At 45.5% G+C, this 25,914-nt stretch overlaps 1 protein-coding gene across 1 annotated transcript in view; it reads left to right on the forward strand.

The window, feature by feature from the left end:
* Positions 1-19,432, forward strand: part of SLC5A1 (solute carrier family 5 member 1) — a 46,263-nt gene extending 26,831 nt beyond the window's left edge. The window contains exons 8-15 of the mRNA XM_084649486.1: positions 330-550; positions 1,714-1,849; positions 4,281-4,388; positions 5,250-5,400; positions 6,036-6,204; positions 13,763-13,978; positions 14,956-15,058; positions 16,993-19,432. Coding sequence (XP_084505612.1) covers positions 330-550; positions 1,714-1,849; positions 4,281-4,388; positions 5,250-5,400; positions 6,036-6,204; positions 13,763-13,978; positions 14,956-15,058; positions 16,993-17,210 — 1,322 coding nt within the window. The 3' untranslated portion in view covers positions 17,211-19,432. The remainder of the gene's footprint in view (positions 1-329; positions 551-1,713; positions 1,850-4,280; positions 4,389-5,249; positions 5,401-6,035; positions 6,205-13,762; positions 13,979-14,955; positions 15,059-16,992) is intronic.
* The last annotated feature ends 6,482 nt before the right edge of the window (positions 19,433-25,914 follow it).

A 25,914-nucleotide genomic window follows, 5' to 3' on the forward strand; every position in this document is an offset into this window, starting at 1 on the left:
CAGGTGGACTCTGCCTCTGGTCCTCACCTGGGTCAGGGAGCCTGGAGATATACCTGGCAAAGTGGAAGCTTGGATCTGGGGCATAAAAAGGACAGTGGAGTCTAAAGGAATCTTTTAGAGCTCCATAGCGACCTGAGAAGGAAAGCCAGTGTGGCTTCTTGCTAATGAGTTTTCACAGCACATACTTTGATGTTTCTGACAATGTTGATCTCTATTGGGGCAGGTTTATCACATTGATAGCATGGAGTTTTCTCCTTGGATTCTTCAGCTCCGTCGGGAATTTCAAGCGTCCAGTACCATGATCAGTGTCGTTACATTCTGTTTTTCAGCATTTTCCAAAGTAGGAGGATATGAGGCCTTTATGGAGAAATATATGAATGCAATTCCAAACAACATCTCATATGGAAACATTACCATTGACCCAAAATGCTACACCCCTCGGGCAGATTCTTTCCACATCTTCCGAGACCCGATCACTGGAGATCTGCCATGGCCGGGCCTTGTCTTTGGCTTGAGCATCCTCGCTTTGTGGTACTGGTGCACAGATCAGGTAGCGTAAAGGCAACAACTGGGAAATTCAGAGCAGTCTAAAATTTGCAGTGTAGGTGGATTGATCTCTTGCCCCAACCCTGTGCCATAAAAATGGCTATTATCTCCTAAGAGGAAATTGTTTTTTTTTTTCTCTATAGCTTTTTGATTCTCAGCCTCTCATATGTTAAGTGAATAGGATGTGTATGTTCCTTTACTATTTTTTTTTCATGCCATTCTGGACATATGTTGTGTGTGTGATGTTTTTTTTCCCTTTCTTACGACATGCTGGATGAACATTTACGGTCCAATTTTTAAAAAATGGGCATCTTAATAGGACAGCTACATGCATATGTCCTTTATCAATCTGGGTATAGACTTGGCTTCCCATCCAGCCATATTAGGCATATCTACTCTGTCTATGTGGGCTGCTCGGGGGCAAGTGCAATACTTGAGAAGTGCCAGAAAGGTAGTACTAAAGTGCCTCAAGACACCATTCCAGCTCCCCCCAAAAGTGCCACACCATTCGGGAGTGATCTGGCAGGACTGGGAGCACTGGTGCTGCTTTAATCTCTTGCATAAAGAATGCTGGACAGTTGCTCTGTGTATGTGTCTGTCCCCTCATCAGGTGCTATGGTGCAGGACTGTCCATGTGTTTTCCTTTCCTTTCCTTCTGTCTAGGTCAGTGGTCCATCTAGTCTCCAAAAATGACCAAATTGGGATGTTTCAGAGGAAGGAGACTGCACTACTGTAATTGTGCAGTATTATAAACCATGTGTGAGTTGGGGGGAATTCTTTAAGCCCCCAGCTGGTGATCAACCTATTCTCTGGAGCACAAGGATTGAGAGCCTTTATCATCTGTAACCTAGCTAGTTTAATAGAGTCTGCTGTTCTTATTCATATAAATGTCTAGTCCCTTTTGACTCTTAATAAGCTATTTGGTTCAACAATATCCTGTGACGGAGATTCACAGGTTAAACATACATTAGACAGTAGAGTATTTACTTTTAGACATTTAAATGTGTTTTCAGGCCTTCAAATGCCCTTGTATTTTTCTAATTATGAGCAAGAGCAAAGAGTTCTCACTGGAATACAGCTGAAACAGAGTCATTTTGCCTTGGTATGCCTGGCATAGTGTGTCGGTGACAAAGCTGGAGTCATTCACATCTTCTGTCTCATTGACAGGTTATTGTTCAACGATGCCTCTCAGCCAAGAACATGTCCCATGTGAAGGCCGGCTGTGTCATGTGTGGGTACCTGAAGCTGCTGCCCATGTTTTTGATGGTGATGCCTGGGATGATCAGTCGGATTTTGTACACAGGTAGGACCTAGAACTGTAGCCCCCTCATTCTCTTCTCACTCCTCTTCCAGCCCCATTCAGTTTTCTCTTTCCTGTTCCCCCCACCCCCCAGCTCCTTCAGTCCCTCTCCTGACTCAGACCATGAAAACATACACAGACCAGCATTTCCCACAAAGTAAGAAGACACTGCTCTTTCTCCTTCCCATGCTCAGGGCTCCCAGTGATGCTATCACTGTCCCTTGTGGGGACAGGAATCGAAGGGCAGGTCTTCACTACCTGCTGGATGGGTGGGTAGTGATTGATCTATCAGGGATCAATTTATCGTGTCTCGTCTAGACGCGATAAATTGATCCCCGAACGTACTCCCCATCGACTCTGGAACTCCAGCTCCCGAGAGGCGGAAGCGGAGTTGACGGGGGAGCAGCAGCGGCCAATTCGCCGCTGTCCTCACGGCCAGGTAAGTCGACCTAAGATACGCCGACTTCAGCTACGCTATTCGCATAGCTGAAGTTGCATATCTTAGGTCAACCCCCGACCCAGTGCAGACCAGGGCCTAGAGTGTGTCCCCTCTTTGTTGGAATTTGTTACTGACTGAGCGGGGGGGAAACACTCCTGTCTGTGACTGACATTTTGTGGGGCAGAGGGAGTTGTGCCTGGATCCCACAGAGGAGTGTTTTCAGCTCATGGAAATGCCTGTGATATGCAGGCTGCCTAAGCTCAGTGTGACTGCAGTGCCAGTTGTTCTTTCCCTTCACGCTGACCTCTGTGTACAACCAGGGGTGGCAGGTTTGTAGAAATTTTGGTGGTGCCTCGAACGTGCCCCCCCACCCCCAAACTGCACCCTCCTCCCCTGCCTAAGGCTCTAGGGGCACAGGAGGGTGTGAGGGGTGCAGGCTCTGGGATGGAGTTTAGGTGCAGGCTCTGGACTGGGACAAGGGGTGGGGGTACAGGAGGGGGTGAGGGGTGCAGGCTCTGGGATGGAGTTTGGGTGCAGGCTCTGGGAGGCTGTGCAGAGGGCTGGGGTGCAGGCTCTGGGAGTTTGGGGGCAGGAGAGGGTGTGTGGGAAGGGGGTGGAATGCAGGCTCTGGGCTGGGAGTAAAGGAGGGGGTAATGGGTGCAGGCTCTGGGAGGGAGTTTGGGGGTGGAAAGGGGTGCAGGCTCTGGGAGGGAGTTTAGGGATGAGGGGGTGTGGAGGGAGGGGGTGCTGGGGTGAGGGCTGTGGGGTGGGGCTGGGGATGAAGGGTTTGGGAGGATGCTCGGGGCTAGGGCAGAGGGTTGGGGTGTGTGGTGGGGTTGGGGATAAGGAGTTCATGATGCAGGACTCAGGGCTGGGGCAGAGAGTTAGGGTGTGGGAGGATGAGGGCTGAGACTGAGGGGTTTGGGGTGTGGGAGAGGCTCAGAGCTGGGGCAGAGGGTTGGCATGTGTGGGGGTGAGGGCTTTGGCTGAGGGTGCGGGCTCTGGGATGGGGCAGGGCTGGGGATGAGTTTGGGGTGCAGGCAGGCTGCCCCGGGATGGGGCCAGAGAGGAGGACTCCCCCCAGTCCTCTCCCCGCTGGCAGCAGTGAACTCTGCGGGAGGGCCCCCCCGCCCTGGCAGCACACTCACCCCGCACCACTGTCACTGCACGTGCTCCTAGGGCCCCTCTCAGGTCCAGGAAGCCCCCTCGCCTCCCCTGCGGTGGGGCGGGAGAGGGGGGACTGCCATCACATGTGCGCCGCCTCCTCTGCTGATGCCCCTCACTGTAGCCTAACTTGGGGGTGAGGGATGGAGCTGCTTCTTGCCCAGCATGGGGCAGGAGCGGTGACTGCAGGCAGGGCGGGGGCCCTGTGCTGGTGGAAGGTCCTGCCAGAAAAGGGAAGAGTCTGAGGAGGAAGGGCAGCCTGCCCTGCCACTAGTGGATGGGGGGAACTAGGACCCTGCGGTGGCAGTTGATGCAGGGAGGCAGCAGGGAGCTGCAGGGGAGAGACAGGGACACTGTGCTCCGGGACTGGGGGAGGTGCGCAGGGACAGCAGAAGGCTGGGGGAGAGACCCGGCCCCAAACATTGGTGGAGCTGGGCCCCCGGGCCCTGAATATTGCTGGAGCCCGGGCACCATGAGCCTATATAACTCGCCACCTATGTGTACAACAGCAGGCAGGAGAGCAGGTGACTCTGAGCAGGAGAGGGCCTTTCAGAGCACACGCTAACTTTGCCCTGGCCTCCTGTGCAGCTCTGTGGATACAGTTTTAGTGGCTTGACCTCAGCACCATCATCACTGGAAAGAGGTGATGCAGGAATGGAATTCCTTCCCACAGCTGCAGAGTCAAGCGTGAGACAAATAAAATAAATATTTGTTTATTTGGCAAATAAATCCAGTGGTTTAGCATGGAGATGGGTTTGGGAACTTCTCTTGATTTATGGGTAACTTGCTGCTATGACTCCAGCTAACCTTGTCTTGTTATCTTTTTCTTAGATACAGTGGCTTGTGTTGTGCCTTCAGAATGTGAGAGCTACTGTGGCACCAAAGTTGGCTGTTCAAACATTGCTTATCCAAAAATGGTGGTGGACCTTATGCCAAATGGTAAGATAGTGTTTTTGTGGGAAAGACATGGATGACGGATTAATAGAAGCTGGTTGTTGGGGGGGAGAGATGTTCCAGGGCTGGAATTCGGCTACCAGAACTAGGGACCTGCATTGTCATTTAGTCAATTAGACATCACTCGTTTCTTGAGTTATCAGGGCTCAGCTATCATAGGCCCTAGATCATTCCAATACACAGTTTATTCCTGTACGTGCCGTGCGTTATGATCAATGTGACCATAGATCCCAGATGGTTACAAACTAACCATGACAATGTTACTTATTTGCAAACATGAGGCAGTAAGATGCTGCTGGCGTTAGCCTAGTGTGAGAAATAAATCTGGCCTATAGTTGCCAGTTATTAAGAGGCAGCTTCTGCAGGATCTCCGTGTTGAGGGATGTACTTCCGGTTCCTCCACTAAACTCACTGGTCTGGGAACAGAAAGTGCAGCCCTCCTGAAGTTATTCCTGGGTGGTGTTCTTTCTCTCCCAGTGACCCAGAGTCCAATCAGGCAGTATAAACGACAAGAGTGTGTTTTTGTGGGGGGGTGTCTCTGACCCCTGACGTTGTACACAAAGGACTCCTATCTGAGTAAATACACACAGGCATTATCTATCTCCTACTAGCCCAGCCTGGGTATTATGTGGTATTGTAAATGTTGTGCTTCCTGACCTAGAAGGCATCATTCTACTTATGTCCCAGTAGGGTACCATGAAGTTGTTATAACCTGGGCATACTTCAGTTATTAACAGATAGCTGGGTTGGGGAGGTCAGACCATGCACTCAAAGAGATGTCACTGATGGAGCTTTCCCAGTGACTGACCCTCCCCAGCTCAGGTCATGTCTCTCTCTGTGTTTTAGGTTTGCGAGGTCTGATGTTGTCAGTCATGCTGGCCTCTCTCATGAGCTCCCTGACTTCCATTTTTAATAGTGCTAGCACTCTGTTCACCATGGACATCTACACCAAAATACGATCCCGGGCATCTGAGAGAGAGCTCATGCTGGCTGGAAGGTAAGTGTTACTGCGCCCTTTCCCAGCATTAGGAACCTAATTAAATATTGGAGCACCACAAACTGCCCTTTAAGTGCCTCGATGAACAACCTTTCACTGAATGCATGTGATGCAGCAGTGACCTCTTGTGGTCTGACAGCTTAATCCCATGTGTGTCTTTCTCGATATTCTGTGGGGTAGTTTCCAGCCATGTTTCTTAATTAAAGATTAATCGGATGTGGCTGTTCCCTACAAATATCCCAGGGAATCTATTTAAATTTCATTCCAAGATGCCAATTATACAAAGCTACAGCATATTCACTAGCTATGCTGCAGATTTCTCTTTTATTCATCTTTCTCTGCTGTTTTATTGATTGCTGTATTTATAGGTGACTTCTTATTATAGGTGATTTTATTATTTTGATAGCTGAGTTCTCATTTTGGATTGGCTGAGGGATCTGGTGAGATCTCATTGCTGGTTGCTTTCCCCCCCAGTGCTGATGGTTAATTACTGTTATTTTTTGCTCATGTTTTAATGCTGGTTGACTAACGCAATGAATTGTTAAACTGTTGATTGGTTCATTGTGATTTCTGTATTTCTGATTGATGTTTATAAATAAGTGGCTAACAGATTTTTTTATTGATTGTATTTATAGGTTATTTATCTTAGCTTTAATTGGTATCAGCATTGCTTGGGTTCCTGTGGTGCAGTCAGCTCAAAGCGGGCAGCTCTTTGATTATATACAGTCTATCACCAGCTACTTGGGGCCACCCATTGCTGCTGTCTTCCTGCTTGCTATCTTCTGTAAAAGGGTCAATGAGGAGGTAAGTACAGGCTAGGAGAAGAGCTCTGTGTGCAAAAGTTCATAAAATACATTCATCTGTACACTGGGACAAGTGCCCTTCCTTGTTTCTCAATTTCTTTGAGGCTATTCCTGCTACGGCCCAGTGCCTGAGGGGAATTGTAAATATTGTGTAATGCTTGAGGGGCTCTTAACTCAGTTGAGGAATCCTCATACTCCCCTTCCACCACATATATGTAAATGTGCATGGGTTTTGTTGGACTTTATTGGCTCCTAGACAGTTGTGAAGCTGGAACCACCTACCTTTTCACTGTGACTTATGCTGAAGGGATGATTTCTGGGAAACACTGCTTTAATGCAACCTTCTAAGTTTTCCATGGGTTCTGTCGGCTCCAACAAAGAAGGAGAAAGTCCTGTGGTTAAGCTGCTGTCCTGGAACTCATGAGATCTTGGTTCTGTTCCCAGCTGTGCCACAGATTCCCTGTGAGAACACAGGCAGGTCACTGAAGCTTGAATTTCAGGGGTGCTGAGCACTCAGAACAACTCCCTCAGAAGTCAGTGGGAACTGTGTGCTCAGCACCTCTGAAAATCACTCCAATCATAGCTCTGTAGCTCCATTTCCCCACATGTAATACTGAGGGTAATACTTCCCTATGGTCCCCATGAGGATAAATTCATTAATGTTTGTTAGGCGCACAGATGCGATGGTGAGGAAAGCCAATAGATAAACAAAATAACACTGTTTCCAGGTGAGATTGGAGCTTTCTAGTTACTCTGACTCCTTTCTCTGGAGATTGGTGGATATACTAATAGTAGTAGTGGTGGATATTTCCCAAGCAGGGATGTTCCATTTCCAGTCACTGCTTGGTTGAATCTCATGTAATGGATCAAATCCTGAGGTCGTGAGTAAAAATGGATTAAGAACTAGTAAGTTCCTCAGCATTTGGTCCAAAGCACACTCCTAATTAGAATAAATACTGAGATCAAGTAAAAGCAGAAGAAATTTGAAGCACTGCCTGGATCAAAGTCCCATTTTTATTAGTATCTTCCAGATTAGACTTTTCGGAAAGATTCTTATTTCTACTGTAAACAGAGTGTCTCATCTTGTCTTAGTCCAATATATTTCTGTCATTTTCTGACAATTTAACAATAATAGTCACACAATAAAATTTGTTCAAAGTAGAAAATTTCCAGCAGGATTTTTAATTCTGTACCATTACTTGTCTCCTTTTTAGCCTATGGGCCAAATTCTGCTTTAAATGGCTGCAACTTGACTAAAGTCAGAGGGCTACATCTGCTTACTCCGGGAGTGACCTTGGCTCTGTATGTCTGTTGGTTTTGTTGTATTTAGGAGGTGCAGAATTGAGAGAGTCAGATAAGGTAAACACATGGATAGGGAAGGACAAATCTCTGAAGGTGGTTCTTTGAGTAGTGTCCCTATGGGTGCTCCACTGCAGGTGTGGTAGCATCCCTGCATCTGGGATTGGAGATCTTCCCTAGCAGTGCCCGTTGGGCCATACAGGCACTCCTCCCAGACTTGCACCATGAGCAGCATCTGTACAGAGCTGTGCGGTCCAACCGCCCTCCGTTCCATCTCAATTGCCTTGGTCTGTGACTGAATCCTTCGCAGAGTCTTGCATATGTCTTTACTGTCCTTCATAATACTAGTGTTTTTGCTACTATTTCTTAGTTATTAGCGGTTTTCTTAAAATTTTTAAAATTTCCTTTACCCTCTCTTACAAAAAATATAATTTTTCCTTTGGCTCTTTCCCTCCCGTTGTTTTTAGATTAGCATAGGTTTACTTTTCTATGCCCTTCCCTAGCTGTCCCTACTGGAGCTATGCCCAGATCCTCCAGGTTTAATACGTTCTTCTCCTGTCATGAAGCCATCCCAGTGAACGATGGCTACTCATAGCTCACACTGTTTGGGTGAGAGGCACATATCACAGAAGTGCACACAATGTCTCAAATTGAAGGCTCGGTCCAGAAAGGACCATGAATTGAGGCAAAAATTTTAATAATGGAGAGCTCACTGCGACTAGCCTCCGACCATGGCCCCGATACCTCTCCTTCGTGGCAGTCACAATCAGCATGGTCATCAGCCGACCCCCACGCACCACAAAAAGAAAATCTTCTCTCACATCAAGAGGAGAAGAGACAGGCCCCCAGCTCACTCACCAAGCAGCCACTTTGGAAAAAGGCAACTCCCGCAAGGTCAGTAGCCTCAACATCTTTGGGGGAAACTCCTGGCTCCTGTGACCGTCCAGACACCTCCAGTCCCAGCACTGTTAAGATCCAAGGGCCCTAATAGGGCAGGACCACAAACAGACACACAATCACTTGGCACTGAGACAGACATAAAAATTCTCCCTCAATGACTTTGAGTCCAATCGGTGCCCACTAAGCTCCTGGCACCATCTACTGGTTGTCCAGCAGAAGACACTTAACATCTGCACCATCGCTATCCATTATGTCTGCACAAATACGTATATAGCCATCGGTACCGATGATGCTCCTGCTGGTATCACAAGACTTCCGCTACCTGAGAGACCCAGTCATCTCTGACACTCCAGAATCACCGCTCTTCTGTACCAAGCTCCCAACAGTCCATATCACACACCGGACTCCTTCACCATCGAATACCGCTCCACCCTTCTCCAGCGAGGAAGAAGAAGAGGAGTACTCCATCATGCCTCACACCCCATGATCATCTCAAAGGGCTCCCCACACAGAATCATACTACTGCCCTTGATACATAGAGACCAGAAATGACCCAGGTGCTTGTTATGGACACTCCTGGAGGCAGCCCCAGGTGCCTGTTCCCCTACAGTGGCCTTGGGCTGCATATAGGTCACTCTTTTCCAAACCGCCTGTGGAGCAGAGTCAGACTGTAGGCTTCCTACTCTGAACCAGAATTGCTAGAGGAGCATGATGAAGAAACAGAGGAAGAGGTTACATCACCAGCCCACATCTCCTCGTCCTCCCACAATGAGGCCATCACCTCCAACATCGGCAGATGATTTTAAACAGTTCCACGAAATGTTCCGCAGGATTCTGGATTCTCTCCAGATCCCCCTGGAGGAAGTTAGAGAGCAACAGCACAAGTTGCTTGACGTCTTGCAGGCCTCCACATTGGCAAAGATCGCACTTCCAATCAACAAGGCCTTGTTGGATCCAGACAAGGTGATCTGGCAAACCCCAGCATTAATACCACCTATCTTCAAGTGAGTGGACAAGAAGTACTATATCCCTGCTAAGGGCATGGAATTCCTATTTTCTCATCCTACTTCAAACTCCCTCGTAGTCAATGTGGTGCAGGAGAAAGGATGACAAAACCATTCCAGGACAGCTCCTTACGACAGGAACTGGAAGAGGAAGAGGATTTGCTAATTGAGGCTCTCCTAGCTAAATATAACCATATGAACTATTCCAAGTTTCATGAGGTCAGTCAACATCTCCAGAGGACAAAAAGGAGCAGGTGGCGGAAGGACAACTTCTGGCCTGTTCGGCACTGCAGGCCTCTCTGGATGCTGCGGACACAGTGGCCCGCTCCATTGCAATATCTGTAGTGATGAGACGAGCTTCATGGCTCCATCTCTCAGGGTTCCCCAGGTAAGTGCAGACCACGATAGAAGATCTACAGTTTGAAGGATCTAAACTCTTTTGCTGAGCGCACTGATGAGTCCCTACATTCTTTAATGAATTCTAGAGTGACACTGAGTTCTCCTGGCATATATACACCAGCGCTGAAGAGAAGACTGGTAGATATCAATCTACTCCAAGATTTCGACCTCCTTCTTCAATGACTTTGAGATACACAATGCAGATGACAGAGACCTCCTCCAAAGCACAGACAGACATTGGCGCAAGCAACTTTACCCCACCCATCCACCTCTACACAACAATTTTGAAAATGTGGTCGAGGTCCTGAGATGCCTCCCCCGGTTCAGTTGCTGAAACCATCTCCAGTAAAATCCATCAGTCTGGCAACCGCTTGACTCCATTCTAGCCATCATGGTGACAAATCACCTCTGACAAGTGGGTCATGGAAATCATCAGCAAGGGACAGGTTTCAGAGTAGCAGCTGTGTTAGTCTGTATCCGGAAAAAGAAAAGGAGTACTTGTCGCACCTTAGAGACTAACAAATTTATTTGAGCATAAGCTTTCGTGAGCATCCAATGAAGTGAGCTGTAGCTCATGAAAGCTTATGCTCAAATAAATTTGTTAAGTCTCTAAGGTGCCACAAGTACTCTTTTTCTTCTATCAGCAAGGGGTATTCTATTCTGTTCCTCTCTCTCCCCTAACCCCCACCACTCTTCCCTGTCTCGTATCAGGGACCCTTCTCACAAACATCTTCTACAAGAAGAAATAAACCACCTTCTGTGACTGGGTGCTATAGAACTGGTCCCATTCCAACACAGAGGGAAAGGTTTTTATTCCCACTATCTTCTGATCCAAAAGAAATCCGGCAGGTGAAGACTTATCCTAGACGTGAGGAACCTCAATAAGTTTATCAAATTACAATGCTTCAAGATGGTCACACTATCAACAATAATCCCAGCACTAGAACAGGGGGACTGGGCCCTCAACCTCCAAAACACGTACTTCCACATCACCCTTTCCACAGTGATTCCTCAGATTTCATCTGGGGTCTGACCATTATTAATAAAAGGTACTACCCTTTGACCTCTCTATAGCACCCAGGGTATTTTCCAACGTCCTCGCAGCAGTGGCAGCGCACCTTTCCAAACAAGGGATTGTAATATTCCCATACCTAGATGACTGCTTCCTCAAGGCTCCATCCAGATGAACCTTTTCTCAGACCTCAGCCACCAAATAAACATACGAAAATCGGTACTGATGCCAGTACAGCATCTGGAATTTATTGGGGCCCAACTGGATGCTATAAAGGCCAGAGCCTTTCTCAGAGTGCACAGATTTTCCACAATAATCAGCCCCATCTCCACTGTGAGAACCAGCCCAAGGAACTCCGCCAGGACTTGTCTACAGCTGCTTGGTCATATGGTAGTGGCCAAGTTCATGGTGAAACATGCAAAATTGCACATGCGCTGCCCTCAGGTTTGGCTACAAACACAATACATGCTCCACAGACATAGCCTAAACATACTGCTCTCAATACCAATCAAGATCAAGGACTCATTAGACTGGACACAACCCTGAAATGTCTGCATGTGGGTCCCCTTCCTCCAACCAACACTGTCTTTGATATTGACAACCGACGCCTCACTATTTGGATGGGCAGCACATCTACAGACTCACACAGTACAGGGCAAGTGATCCCCGGCAGAATCCATGTTGCACATCAACCTCCTAGAATTATGTGCAGTCTGCAATGCATGCTGACACTTTCTGCCAATAATCAGCAAAGGACCATAAGAGTAATGACGGACAACATTGTGTGCATGTTCTATATCAACAGATGGGGGGAGAGAGAGGTCCCAATCCCTATGTACAGAAGCTCTGAAATTGTGGAACTTGTGTATCCAACATGGCATCGACATCTCTGCCACATACCTACTTGAACATCTAAACACCATGGCAGACTCACTGAGCAGAAGGTTCTCACAGAACACGAGTGGGAGATGGACACAAGAACCCTACAACACACATTCAGTTGCTGGGGATTTCCGAACATAGATCTGTTCGCCACTCCCCAAAACACCAAATGCCCACAATTTTGCTCAAGAGCAGGTCTAGGTCACCAATCTCTCAGGGATGCCTTCCTCTATGGTTTCCCACCCTTTTCCGTACCATTCAAAGTGCTCAACAAGATACAAGTGGAATGAGTGAGGATCATCCTCAGAGCCCCAACATGGCCACGACAGATATGGTATCCTAACCTCTTGTGCATGGCAGTCTATCCACTGATTATGCCCTGTCGGCATACTCCCCCCACCCACCCACCCCCGTACACAATCTTCTATGAAGATAAGGTCATGTTCTGACCTCACCAGTAGTTCTTACTCAAGATACCATCCTCATTCCATCCAAACCAACCTATCCACCTTCCCTTCCTCTTCCCTGAGCCACATGGTAACCAGCCCAAGGTCAGATGGGCACTAGCCTTCTACCTTGACAGAACCAAATTGTTCAGACAATGGCCACTTTTATTCCTCTCTATTGCTGAAAGATCAAAAGGTTCAGCTGTATCCAAACATCTTTTTACATGGATCTTGGGGTGCATCCACCTTTGCTACCAACATCACAAACTTCGGCCCCTATCTGGCACTCGATTGCTCTCCATATCAATAGCTTTCCTGAATAATGTGCTGATTACGGACATTTGTAGGGCAGCCACCTGGGTGTCCATAGACGCCTTCAGTCATCAGTACGTGATCACCCACAACACGGCATCAGGTGCCCTACTAGGACACCCAGGCCTGTCCTCCTCAGTAGAGATCATTCCCAGCTTTCCAACTAGGGGCACTGCTCTCCAGTCACTTACAGTGGAGCACCCATAGGGACACTATTTGAAGAAGAAGAAGAGAGTTACTCACCTATGCAGCAACTGAGATTATTTGAGATGTGTCTTCCTATGGGTGCTCACTACTCGCCCTCCTCCCCACTGCTTCAGAGTTCAAACATTGACTCTGCGGCAGAGAAGGAACTGACAGCAGTTGGACCACATAGCGCTATATTGACGCCACTCTCAGCACGAGACTGGGAGGAGGAGCCCATGTGCGGCCTAACAGGTCCTGCTAGTGAAGATCTCCAATCCCAGGCGCAGGGATGCTATTGCATCTACAGGGGAGCACCTGTAGGGAAACAGATCTTGAAAAATCTCAGTTACTGCACAGCATGAGTTCAGATAAGGATCTAAAATGCTAGAAGCTCATCCGACAGTCTGCAAACTTCAAAAACAGCTTGAATGTGAGCTGTGCTGTGGGGGCAGAGGATTGTAATGATTTAATAGATTTTAAGGCCAGAAAGGAATTTTGTGATCATCTAGTCTAACCTTCATATCACAGGCCAAAGAATCTAGCATTTTTATTGGGACATGTCGAGGTTGCAGAGCCTTTTCTTTTAATGTCTGAGCGCAAAACTCATCTCATTCTTGAGAGATAATTTCTTTTCAAAACAAACACTGCAGTGCTGCTGCTCTTTTAAAAAAACCCTTGCCAGCAACCCAGCACTCAGGAGCAAACCTTGAATAACATAGTAGTGTGTACAGGCTAATCCTCCCAAGCCACCCTACAGTCACCCTACATTTGTAGGGGAGGGAGGCGGGGTTCTAAGGTGTGGTTATATAAAGAGAAGAATTATTTTTAAAGCCAGGAAAAGCACTTTGACCTTTTCAAAGGCTTTTGGAGATTCTCTTGGATTTCCTAGCCAGTACATGATGTGCATTTACACTAGGAGTTCAATTTAATAACTGGTTTGCGTCTGGTTAATAAGAAGGCTTATGTTCTCTCTGTTCTTAATCCCTTGGTGCTGTAGGTTGTTCACGTGTCCACTGGCAGTAGTGCACATTGCATTGACATTAGTAGGTTAAAGAAGGTAATGTATTTACATATCCACAACAGCTTTCTGATAAATCTGCCTGTTACTTTCTTTCGAAGGGTGCCTTCTGGGGCTTGGTTGTTGGGCTGGTCATTGGGCTGGTTCGAATGATTGCAGAGTTTGCCTATGGAACTGGAAGCTGTGTAAACCCCAGCAACTGTCCAAAGATCATTTGTGGAATTCACTACCTGTACTTCGCTATAATCCTTTTTGGGATCTCCACCATCATCATTCTGGGTATCTCATTGATAACTAAACCCATTCCTGATGTACATGTGAGTATCATTGTCTCTCTTGCTCTTTCACTTGCTCTCCTGCTCCCCGAGATATGGGAGATCTATGAAACCAGTCAGTCACTTTAATTTACACTGAAAGTAGCATTAAGTATATTCTACCCTTGAATTTTACATTATACAAATTACAAATTATATAGGATCCTCCCGGTTAACTGGGTTCAGAGAGAAGTTTTGCATCTTCCTCAGATTATTCCTTGGTCCAGATATCTCTGGAAATGGAGCACACTCTGCTAGGAAAACCAGTGCTCTGGAGAGTACTCTGTAACTAGCAACACCTTGGAGACATTATGTACAGTGGAACCGCAGTTTTACAAACACCAGAGTTATGCATTGACCAGTCAACCACACACTTCATTTGGAACTGGAAGTATGCAATATGGCAGCAACAAAGACACACACACACATACAGAGCAAATACAGTACAGTACTATATTCAGTGTAAACTACTTAAAAAAAAAAGTAAAAAAAAGATTTGACAAAGTAAGGAAACTTTCTTTGCTTGTTTCATTTAAATTAAGATGGTGAAAAGCAGCATTTTTCTTCTGTGTAGTAAAGTTTCAAAGCTGTATTAAGTCAATGTTCATTTGTAAACTTTTTAAAGAACAACCCTAATGTTTTGTTCAGAATTACAAACATTTCAGAGGTGTTCATAACGCTGAAGCTCTACTGTAGTGCAAAAATATGCAATAAGAAGGGAATTTGATTTCTGAGACACACACACAATAGATGGTGCATTTTGTGCATTGTAGCAAAGACTTAAGGGATGAAGGTGTTAAGAAAGGGAAAGAGGAATAATCTCCTTCACTATCTGTCCCCGGTCTTACGAGAACCTTGCTAATCCCTGAATATTATTTAGCAAACATTCATGAGACCCCCAAGTCCTAATCTGATCTCAATGTGCTGGTCTCGGCATTCTAAGGCTTGCAGCTTTGTAAACTCATTTTGATTAATGGCAGCTTTACCGCTTGTGCTGGTCTCTGCGGAACAGCAAGGAGGAACGTATTGACCTGGATGCAAATGAGAAGACTGAGGAACCTGAGAGCAATGATGATGTATCAGGTGATTTCTGAATAGCATTCTCTTTTAAGATCTGTGGAAGCCATCAGTGTATTTGAGGTTCCCAACTTCATTCCTGAAGAAACAGTGAAAGTGCCCTGTACTCTCATGAAAACTCAGATGCTAAAGGGCTAGTAGGCAGAGTTAATGCACAGATTTTTCACCACTGTCCATTAATTGGATCTGGTGTAGATTGTCCGTGAAATTAATTACAAGATGACAATCTAGTTCCAGTTGATTTTTGTTCACAGCACAAAAGCCTTCATGTAATTAGGTGAGAAGCCCAGGGCTAGAACAAAATGGGGTGGTACAGCTCAGGAGTGATGTGGTTGCAAGAGTTGTGTGTGGGCCTTATACTTTAAAGGACAGAATGAAGATGCATTTGGAAGTGGTGTGTAGGGGGGTAGGTTTTGGAACAGCAAAGGTGGTGTGCACAGCAGGGTGAAGGTGTTTTGCCAGAACTGCATTGGGAAATTTACACAAAACTCTGCCTGTCTCCAGGCTCTGACACAAAGCTCACTTCCACAAGGTTGAAAGCATCAGTGAATTCAGCCATTTAATAAAAAAGAGAAATAATACAAAAAAATTTGAATAAGCAGATGTAAACCCTGCACAAATCAGTGACCTACTTCTCAATCTCAGGCTGAAGAGACATGGCTGGTGTCTCTATCCTCCAAGGCCTGTGCACACCATGTAAGCGGGGCAAAGTTGTCTTAAATCAGCCAGAGACAGCTGGTGGAGAATCCCCCCAGCAGGAGATCTTTCTGCAATCAGAAAGTTGGAGCTGCCTCCTACACAGCTGCCCTCCCTAACCTTACCCCATGTAAGGGAGAGAGGGAGCAAGTTGGAGAAAAGGGAAGGAGAGTGGATGCGGCAGAGTGGACCTTTGCTGTGCCAGATTGTTCACTGTTGTAAATTAGGGCTGTCCTTGTGCAGCCTTGACCCAGGGTGCCCCATATGGCTCCCTGTGGCCCCTTCCTCTCTCCCTACTCCATAGCAGCACAAAGAATAAGGAGATGTAGTTAGAGAGGGCCAGGAGGTGAAGATCTGGCCCATTACTCTGTACCCAACACTTTTCAATCCTGTATGTTTAAGTATTTATAATGTGCTTGAATCAACTTAGTGATCTCTAGCATTTGTGAGCTACCATTATTTTCAGCTATGTCACTGCAAACTGAGAACAAACAATTAGTGAACTGGAAAGCACAGGGGTTTGTAGGGTTCAAAATTATTAGCAATAGCTACAGAGCAATTTGGTGATCATAAATCACTCACTTTGCATGTCTGCTGTGGAATCATAGTGTTCATCTGATCCTACAGCCCCCATCTCTCCTTAAGCATTTTTCATCATTAAGACCACAAATTGGAGCTGTTATTTCACTTACGAGAGGCTCTAAAGCAGCGCTTCTCACAACAAATTTTTTGGTGGCCTCAGAGTGCAGCCACCAATTCTTGCTGGTGGCCGTGCTGACAATTTTTCCTAAAATAATTAACTTTTGGAAAAACAAATAAATATGCACGTATACATGTCCAAATCATTGGCAGGGAGGCAGCAGGGCCCAGTGATGATGGTGGGGGTGGTGAGCCTGGTTCCGGAGACTGGAACCAGAGCCTGCCACTGTGTGGATGGAGCACGAAGCCTGCCTCCCTTGCCCCCAGGAAAGTGGGGAATTCACCAGTTGCCTGCACCTCCAGCGTTTGTGTCTCTGGGGGTTGTGGGGGCAGCAGCCCTGGGAGAGGGTTACTGTTTTGTGGGACCCCCCCCCTCCCAATCACAGCACAGGAGGCTGTGGCCGCAAGAAAAGGCCCTGATGGCCGCATGCGAAAAACAATGCTATAAAGAATACTCTGTATCACTGAGACCTTGTTTTAATGCCAGTCTTATGGAGCCACATACATCACGTTACTTGACCACTGTGCTCTTTTTTCTATCACAGAACAAGGTGATGAAGAGCAAGGATGCTGTAAGAAGGCCTACAACTGGTTCTGTGGCTTAGATCAGAAAAAAGGTCCCAAACTGAGCAAAGAGGAACAGGAAGCAATGGAGAAGAAACTGACTGACACTTCTGAGAGGCCAATCTGGAGAAATGTTGTGAACATCAATGGCATCATTCTTCTGACTGTGGCTGTATTCTGTCATGCCTTCTTTGCATAAATCTCATCTCACAATCCAGAGTTTACATGAAGGTCTAATTCTACTCCCTTTTCCTTTTGAAGTTGCACTGTATTCTTCAAAAGAAATTATGCTTTCTAAATTATACAGTTAGATATACTTATGAGGCTTGTACAATGAGATTGTATGAATAAGTTGATTTATTCATTGGTTATATGGTGGTAAATAAACATCTATTGGCTAAGGAGCAGGAGTACTGAAGTCCCAAAGGGTAGAATTTTAATCCCATACATCAGGGAGAATTTAGTAAATCTCTCTTCTTATGAAATACATTTCACAGCTCAATTTCAGAACATGAGAACCAGGGCTGGATGAGCTGCATGGAGTTCATGATTTTGTAAACTATTTTGGGAGACTGGTGAAAATTTCTGTGCCATTTTCCCAAGGTGATTTTTTTTAAAGTTCAGCTATATGAAAGACTGTGCTATGGATTTAGGATAAATTAATCCCCTCAAAATAAAGGCTGCCTTAAGTGAGTTCCCCATAGATGACATTTTATTGATGTATTCCTTTGATACAATAGCTATTTTTAATAGCCCTTTTCTCTCTCCATTCTCTGTTCCATCTATTACATTGTTTTTAGTGGATTTTTTTCTTCTCTCCTCTTTTGTCATTCTTTCTCCTGTGTGGAATATGAACCCAGTACCATCTGAATTTAACTTGTGTACTTGTGCGGGTTTGAAATTAGGCAAACTAAGTCTGACCAGCTCTAATAAGAGTTGTGGTTATGCCTGACTCTTCAAGATTAGCTTCAAAGGTTCCAACGCAATCTGAGCATTTAGTTTAATATGAATCTCTGTTTAAATGTGAAAGCTTTATTTATAAAAATATATTCATGGTAGTTGTGATTCCCTAGCATGATGTGTCAAAATTAGACTCCATTTATATTAACTGCGGACCTCCATTTTATAAGAAAGGCACCAGTGTTCTCTTAGTTAATGGATTTACTACCTGGTAATTCTGGCTTTGTGTCTTGCTTCCAAGTACACTAAGACATTACAGTATTTTTCCTGGCAAATTACGAATCTTCCTTCTCTGATAGTTTCATTAAGTAATTTCATTCATGCCGTGAAGTAAGACTGTTACACTATAGTTTCGCCAAGGAAAACAGTCACTACTCTGACATCATGTAAACCATTCCAATTGTCTTCATCTTGTTTGGGAGTATGAAACCAGGCTGAGACCTTGATGAAGCAATGATAGGGTTGCCTACCTTCCAGGTTTGGCCTGGAGTTTTCCAGAATTGGCATCAATCTGCTGGTGACTACTAAAAGCAATCCAGGAGATTTTAATAGGATATTTTACGAAAATGACATTGTCATGTTGGAAAAAAATATCTCCTGGGATAGCTTCAGTCAGAGTTGGCAACTCTAGGCAATGACCATGGCTTGGGTCTCAGAGACTAGTAAGAAGCTATGGAGAGATGTGTGATACTTCAGTTCCAGGCTGAAAAGTGAAACCAGAACTTTTTATCACCAAATTCATCTTCCCAAGAAGGCACATGGGAAATTCCCAGTTGCTGCAGCTAATCCATATTACAGTCCTTTTTGTCTTGTGTACCACAGCTTCCTGCAATGTCTCAATTCAGTGTAACATGCATCTTCCTGCAGTATTCTACAGCACACTGCACTGTGCTGCAACATGTAACAAGCAAACCAATGCAGTCTTTCTGAAGCATGCTGCACTGTTGCAAATCCCTATTACTTTCATGACACACTGTCTTCTGACAGAATATTGCTACTTCAGATGAGTCCATAGCAAAATGTGCTGTCCTCTTACTGCATCAACTTTGAAGGTTGTATGTATGTATGTATGTATGTATTAAAATGTTTCTAATGTGTTCGGGGACCAGAAAGACAAGAGTTCTTTATATAACACAACATAAAATGTAAAATATTAAAAAAGTTTCTTGATCAAATGCTGAAATCAAATGCCTTCAATATGGGTAAAATTCTGGCCTGTCCTACACAAGGGCATTAGGGGGTGAAAGAGTCCAGTTGCATCATCCCAAATAGATGGCAGTTACAAACAGTTATTCACCTAGACACTCACCCCACAAAATGACACTTATAGAATGCGTAAAAATGCAGCAGCACAGAATCTTCCAGCAATCTCAAGGGACAAAAAGTTTTCAACATGTATTGTGGGTTTAGGGATTATTTTAATCTGGGCATATACTCTGAATAACATTTTATAACACTGAAATCTAACAATAAATGGCTTTTGTGGTTATTAAATGCTGAAATTAATCTGGGGTATTTAATCACCTATAAGAGCAATATACAGCTTCCTTAAAATTATTGTGGGAGGGGGAGTGCCTATGGTATAATCAATTCAAAAGGGCAATGCCATACTGAAGACTTCCTGTTTGCAGGAGGAGGTGGAGCTGAGGGAAAGATTTGCTTTTGTTCAGCAAAGGGATGCTGAATCCCTTCTTGCCTGTATTAGATGAGTTTGTATGGGAACATTTGTGGAGATATGAATAGTGCCCATAAACTGTTGCATTGTCACAACAAAACTAATATTGTTACCAGAGAGCTGCCACACTTGATTTGCCTCAACTGTTTCACTTCTAATATTCAGTCTCCTACCCTGGGGTCTCTTTCCCCAAAATATTCAAAAGCAAACATTGTGTATAACACAATCTGGAGAAACATTATGTAGAATACAATCTGGAGAAAATATGTTGAAAGATGATCCTTTAGAACATTGTAGATAATACTATAATTTCTTTGAAAGTTGGTCAGTGTTAAAGGTGCTGTTTCCCAAATCTACTATTGTGAAAGTACAGTACCAAGAGATAAGACAGCTTCTATAGTAACTACAGTATTTGTTCTTTATGGAACAGCAGATTAACCTGCACACTTATGGTTTCTTTATCCATGTACTGTCCTTTCACATATCTGGAAACTGACTTTGACTCTGTTCTGTTGGTTGCATTCCCTTGGCATTGTAGTTGAGATGGCCTCGTGTGCAATGGGAAGTAAAAGGAATATTGAAAACTAAAAGCAAAACATTATTTCTAGAAAGATTTCAAAACCGATCATTGTCTTTTAATACACATGTACCTTGCAAGATTTAAAAGTTCTAGCAATAATCTCCCAGGATTTTTTGTTAAAGTGATCATAATTTTTATTAAGACTTGGTAGGTCTACACTGAAAACTTTTGCTGGTAAAACAATGTTGATTGGGATGTGATTATTTTTATGACATTTCCATGCTGATAAGAGCCCTAATGTAAATGCAATGATACAGGCAAAAAGATGTTTTTGGTGGCATAACATATTCTGTTTGGGAATTGGTATAAACTGTATGGGCAAAAGCATTCTTTTTTTTCCCCAGCAGAAGCTGTGTCTATGTTAGGAGAGTTTGCCAGTATAGCTGTACTGGCAAACCTTTCTAATGTAAACAATGCTGAAGAAGACAAAACCTACAGCTTGGGGAAAAATGTCCCTTTTACTGAGAGATTCAATGCTTACCTTTTATTTATGTGTTAGGTGTGAGAGCAGGTTTCTATGCCATATCTACATTTGAAAACTCCATCAATAGTGCAGCTCAACTGGTGAGACCAGTAGTGGAAGTGGTAATGTAGACAGGACTCATGTGCTTTTACCACCTTGTAGTGTAGCCGTACTTGCTGGTTAAAAATTCCCATGTCCTGTCTACACTACAGCTTCCACCATTGCTACCTCCAGTGGAGATGTACCAGTGGTGAAATATGGCTAAGAAAAGGTCTTAGTGATCTGGGCAGGAGGACCACATAGTCTCTGAGGCTACTAATATGCAGTATGCATCTTTATGAAAAGTCTCTGATCAGCTCCAGAAAATTAAAAGAAAAGGTAATCAATAAACAAAGGAAAATGAGTAGGATAATGTAGGCATTAACATGGCAATGAAATGCCTTATTTCACAGGTAAATGGAAGATTGTAAGATGTTGATATTGGATAGGGTGACCAGATAGCAACTGTGCAAAAACAGGCTGGGGGTGGGAGGTAATAGGCGCGTATATAAGAAAAAGTCCCAAAAAACAGGACTGTCCCTTTAAAAAATGGGGCATCTGGTCACCTTACTATTGGACAATGACTATTTGTGAAAGAAGTGCAATGGTCTGTCAATTCTATAGATGTAAAAGGGACAAACACTGAGAAAATGTCAAAGGGGAAGGAAAGTCAAAGAAGAAAATATGTGAAGTAGAGAGAGAGAAGGAAAAAATGCAAGCAACAGAAAAATAAATGTATTCTCAAATAAGAACATAAGAACAGCCATACTGGGTCAGACCAAAGGCCCATCTAGCCCAGTAACCTGTCTTCTGACAGTGCCCAATGTCAGGTGCCCCAACAGAAATAAACAGAACAGGTAATCATCGAGTGATCCATCCCCTGTCGCCAGTGATGAGCTGCCAAAATCTTAACAACCGGTTCCCTATAAAAAGTTCTGGTTTAAGGGATGTGCCAAAGAATGTATTTTTTGTACCAGTAGGGTTACCATTCCTCCATATTTTCCTGGGAGGAATTTTTAAAATTTAAAAATATAAATTTAAGAACCAAAAAGTATGACATGTCCGGGAAAATATGGATGTATGTTAACCCTACCTAATTTTCTTTTTTAAAAAGATGGGCCTGAACTAGAAATGAGCTCTGTTTCACATGTGTGTGGGTCCCTGTCACTCCCTGGGGGTGTGCTAGGGTGACCAGATGTCCCAATTTTGGGGTCTTTTTCTTATATAGGGTCCTATTACCCCCCACCCCCTGTCCTGATTTTTCACACTTGCTGTCTGGTCACCCTAGGGTGTGCACATGTGTGGATCCCAGCTGCTCCCTGCCCCCATCATTGAAGCAGGTGTGCAGGGGTGGCTGGAGATGGGCTGGCTGCAGGCAGGGGCTGCAGGGCTGGCTGGAGGCAGGGGCTGGCTGCGGGCAGGGGTGCAGGGCTGGCTGGAGGCAGGGGCTGGCTGTGGGCAGAGGTGCGGGGTGGCTGGAGGCAGGGGCTGGCTGCGGGCAGGGGGTGCAGGGGGTGGCTGGAGATGGGGGCTGGCTGCGGGCAGGGGTGCAGGGCTGGCTGGAGGCGGGGGCTGGCTGCGGGCAGGGGTGCAGGGCTGGCTGGAGGCGGGGGCTGGCTGCGGGCAGGGGTGCAGGGCTGGCTGGAGGCAGGGGCTGGCTGTGGGCAGAGGTGCGGGGTGGCTGGAGATGGGCTGGCTGCGGGCAGGGGGTGCAGGGCTGGCTGGAGCCAGGGGCTGGCTGCGGGCAGGGGTGCAGGGCTGGCTGGAGGCAGGGGCTGGCTGTGGGCAGGGGGTGCAGGGGCTGGCTGGAGATGGGGGCTGGCTGTGGGCAGGGGTACAGGGCTGGCTGGAGGCAGGGGCTGGCTGTGGGCAGGGGGTGCAGGGGGTGGCTGGAGATGGGGGCTGGCTGTGGGCAGGGGTGCAGGGGGTGGCTGGAGGCAGGGGCTGGCTGTGGGCAGGGGGTGGCTGGAGATGCGGCCTGGCTGCAGGCAGGGGGTGCAGGGGGTGGCTGGAGATGGGGGCTGGCTGCGGGCAGGGTGGTGGGTACTCATAGGGCGGGCGGCTCGGAGCAGCGCAGCAGAGCAGCCGGGGACCCACCAGGCAGCAGCGGCAGCCCCAGGGCCAGGAGTCGGGGGAGCAGGAGCAGCACCAGGGCTCATGCCCAGGGCTAGGTGGCAGCCCACGTGGCTCCTGCAGCACAGCGCCCCCGGCGGCCAGAGGAGAATTACACCATTTCCCAGCCAGAGCTATCAAAGCCTCAGCGCCCCCTGCAGGGAAGCGGGTTAACAACCAGTTCTAAAACTGCTTCAAAATTTAACAACCTGTTCGTGCGAACGGGCTTCAGCTCACCACTGCCTGTCACTCATTCACAGCTTCTGTCAAACAGAGGCTAGGGACACCATTCCTGCCCATCCTGGCTAATAGCCATTGATGGACCTAACCTCCATGAATTTATCTAGTTCTTTTTTGAACTCTGTTATAGTCTTGGCCTGGACAACATCCTCTGGCAAAGAGTTCCACAGGTTGACTGTGCGTTGTGTGAAGAAATACTTCCTTTTGTTTGTTTTAAACCTGCTGGCGCCTATTAATTTCATTTGGTGACCCCTAGTTTTTGTGTAATGAGGAGTAAATAACACTTCCTTATTTACTTTCTTCACACCAGTCATTATTTTATAGACCTCTATTATATCCCCCCTTACCAAAACTGAATTTTGTTCTCTCTCCAGGGAACTGTTCTAAAATGTATATTAGTGGAGTCTAGCACTACAGCATCACCACCTTAGAAAGAAATATGGACAGTAAAATTAATAATAAAAATAATCAACACTAATCTAGCCTGGTGCTGATTTCCTGCATGTTTGTCCAATTGCAGAAAAAAAATGGAAGAGTAAAATGAATGTGTGTGTGTGTGTATAGGTAGAGTATGCAGTACAGTGTGTGTATGTGCATGTGTGTTATATAATGTGTGTGCAATACACCAGCGACATAGCTCCTTATACAAAGAGAGCTGTCTAGCAGACAGAGCAAAGAGGAGAAAGTGACGTTCTCCAATGAGCATGCTTCCAGCACTGCCTTTCCTCTTCCTAAGCAGCAGCACATTCCCAGCTATTCCCCTAGAGAGCACGTGTGACAATCCAGGCTCTGTCTCCTCAGATGGCCAATCCCGAAGTACAATGCCTCTGCAAGTTAGCAAGCGCCTCAGACCTAGAGAGCTGTGCTCTACAGTGTGGTCCTCCTTTCAGTGTACTCTAGGGCTACCACTTTTGAAATGTAACAAAAAACAGCCCCCTTCACCCCACTCTCCTGCACAAGGCAAGCCTGCCCCAACCCCATCTCCCAAACGGAAGGCAACTCCGTGACACCCACATTCAAAAGCCACATATAGTATCTAGAGAGGAAACACGTATAGGTAAGATTGATAACATTGCAGGTCTACTCACTCTGATTTAATCTCTCTCTCACACATGCCCAGTGTGCTTGTGTTTTAGTGGGCAGCCAGCTGCTGTATTTTCAACACTTTCGATCTGTTATTGCTTAAACTGCATAAGTGGGAACACTGCAGCATCTTTAGCTGGGCACACAAACTTTTAACATTAGATAGCCCAGTGTATTGGGATGATAAAGCAAATCTTTAGACCTATGTAAAAAACCCTGGCAGATTACTTGTTTTTTTTTCTGGCAACTGGCAAATCCATATTAAAAATTCAGCCAGGCTGGTCAAATACCAGCCAGGCGGTAACTCTAGTGTACCCCCACCTTCTGTTGACTTAAAAAAAGGCTCTGTACCTGTGACTCCTCCCACTACAGCTAGCAAAAGACTCCTCCAGTCCTGTCCTTTCTGTGTGATCACTAAACACCTCCCTGTCTCACACCAGGGGACCACAGGACTCAGACAAGTGCTTCTGTTTTATTTTTTTTTAAAGAAGAAAATGGAAACAAACAAATTTTCTCCATCACATGGGCTTTTGGTTTAATGCCTCTGCAGCTGCTGTCTAGCTTCTCCAGCTAGACACTGGTGTGAAAAAGGGCCACTGGAGAGACAGGGAAGCTCTAGTGGATGTGAACATTGACACTGATGAATTGAAGAGGTGGAGGCTCCCTGCTTGCCTGGCCGTGAGGAGGTAAGTGAAATGCTCGGCATTTCTCTCTGGCTCTCTTAAATCAGATTAAGGATTAGCATAACTCTCTCCTCTGTTTTCTGCATAGGAAGGAATTTGAAGAAGGGAGGAGGGAAAGCTGTGATTTTGAAACAATAGAGGAAGGTTTTGCTGTCTGAAGGCACAACTGAATGTCACTGTGAGCTAGAAATGTTTTACTGTGTGGGGGAGAAAATTAGTAAGGGGTTAGGGTTAGGGAAAGCTGCTGATATAGTGAAAATGACCTGCCCAAGGGATACTGGGCTTGTGTCCACTGCCCTTAATGGAGTTACTCTGGATTTATTTCAGGATATCTGAGAGCAGAATTTGGCCGATATTTTATAGCCCATATTCAAAATTCACCCTCTTAAATAATCTTTCCAGAGTCAAAGAACAGTGGCTATAGTCCAAATTTCAGTTTATCATTAATATAAGACAAGCACAGTTGGGAAACTCTGGACTCAAGAGCAAAGAGACCGAAATTTCTTCTCATCCCATGTGGTCCCTAGGGAAGAAATACCCTGCATATGATAGGAGAGGACCCAATTCCATTCTCATTTACTCTCATGTCCATCTGGAATAACCCCAGTTAGTTATTTGAGTTACTCCAAATTTACACAATTGTAACTGAGAGCAGAATTTACTCCCTAAAAAAGTACAGTGAAAGAACTTCACTTTTTCAACTGTCATTTTTAGTTTAGAATGAAGAGCATTGAAAAGTGCTGTCCATTAATTTGGGCCATCATTTTCCACTTTCCTTAGATTTCAGACATATCCTACCATAAAATCTTTTTTTAAATCACAGCCAACAAAACTGATGCCATAATTTCAGAAAGAAACAGCTTTCCATGACATCACCTCCAGAGGTGCAGCTCACTTGATTATTTTTGATAGCTCAGCAGAACCTCAAATCTTGCTAGAGTCCCATATCAGAGTGGACATGTATTTTGAGAGTTTAATCATATGAATAATTTATTTAATAATATACAATCCAACCCTACAAACACGACTGCCCCAAACCTCCCCTATTTCCACGGCCTCAAACCCATT

Source organism: Lepidochelys olivacea, assembly GCF_965140295.1.
Source record: "Lepidochelys olivacea isolate rLepOli2 genome assembly, chromosome: 15".
NCBI classification, from domain to species: Eukaryota; Metazoa; Chordata; order Testudines; family Cheloniidae; genus Lepidochelys; species Lepidochelys olivacea.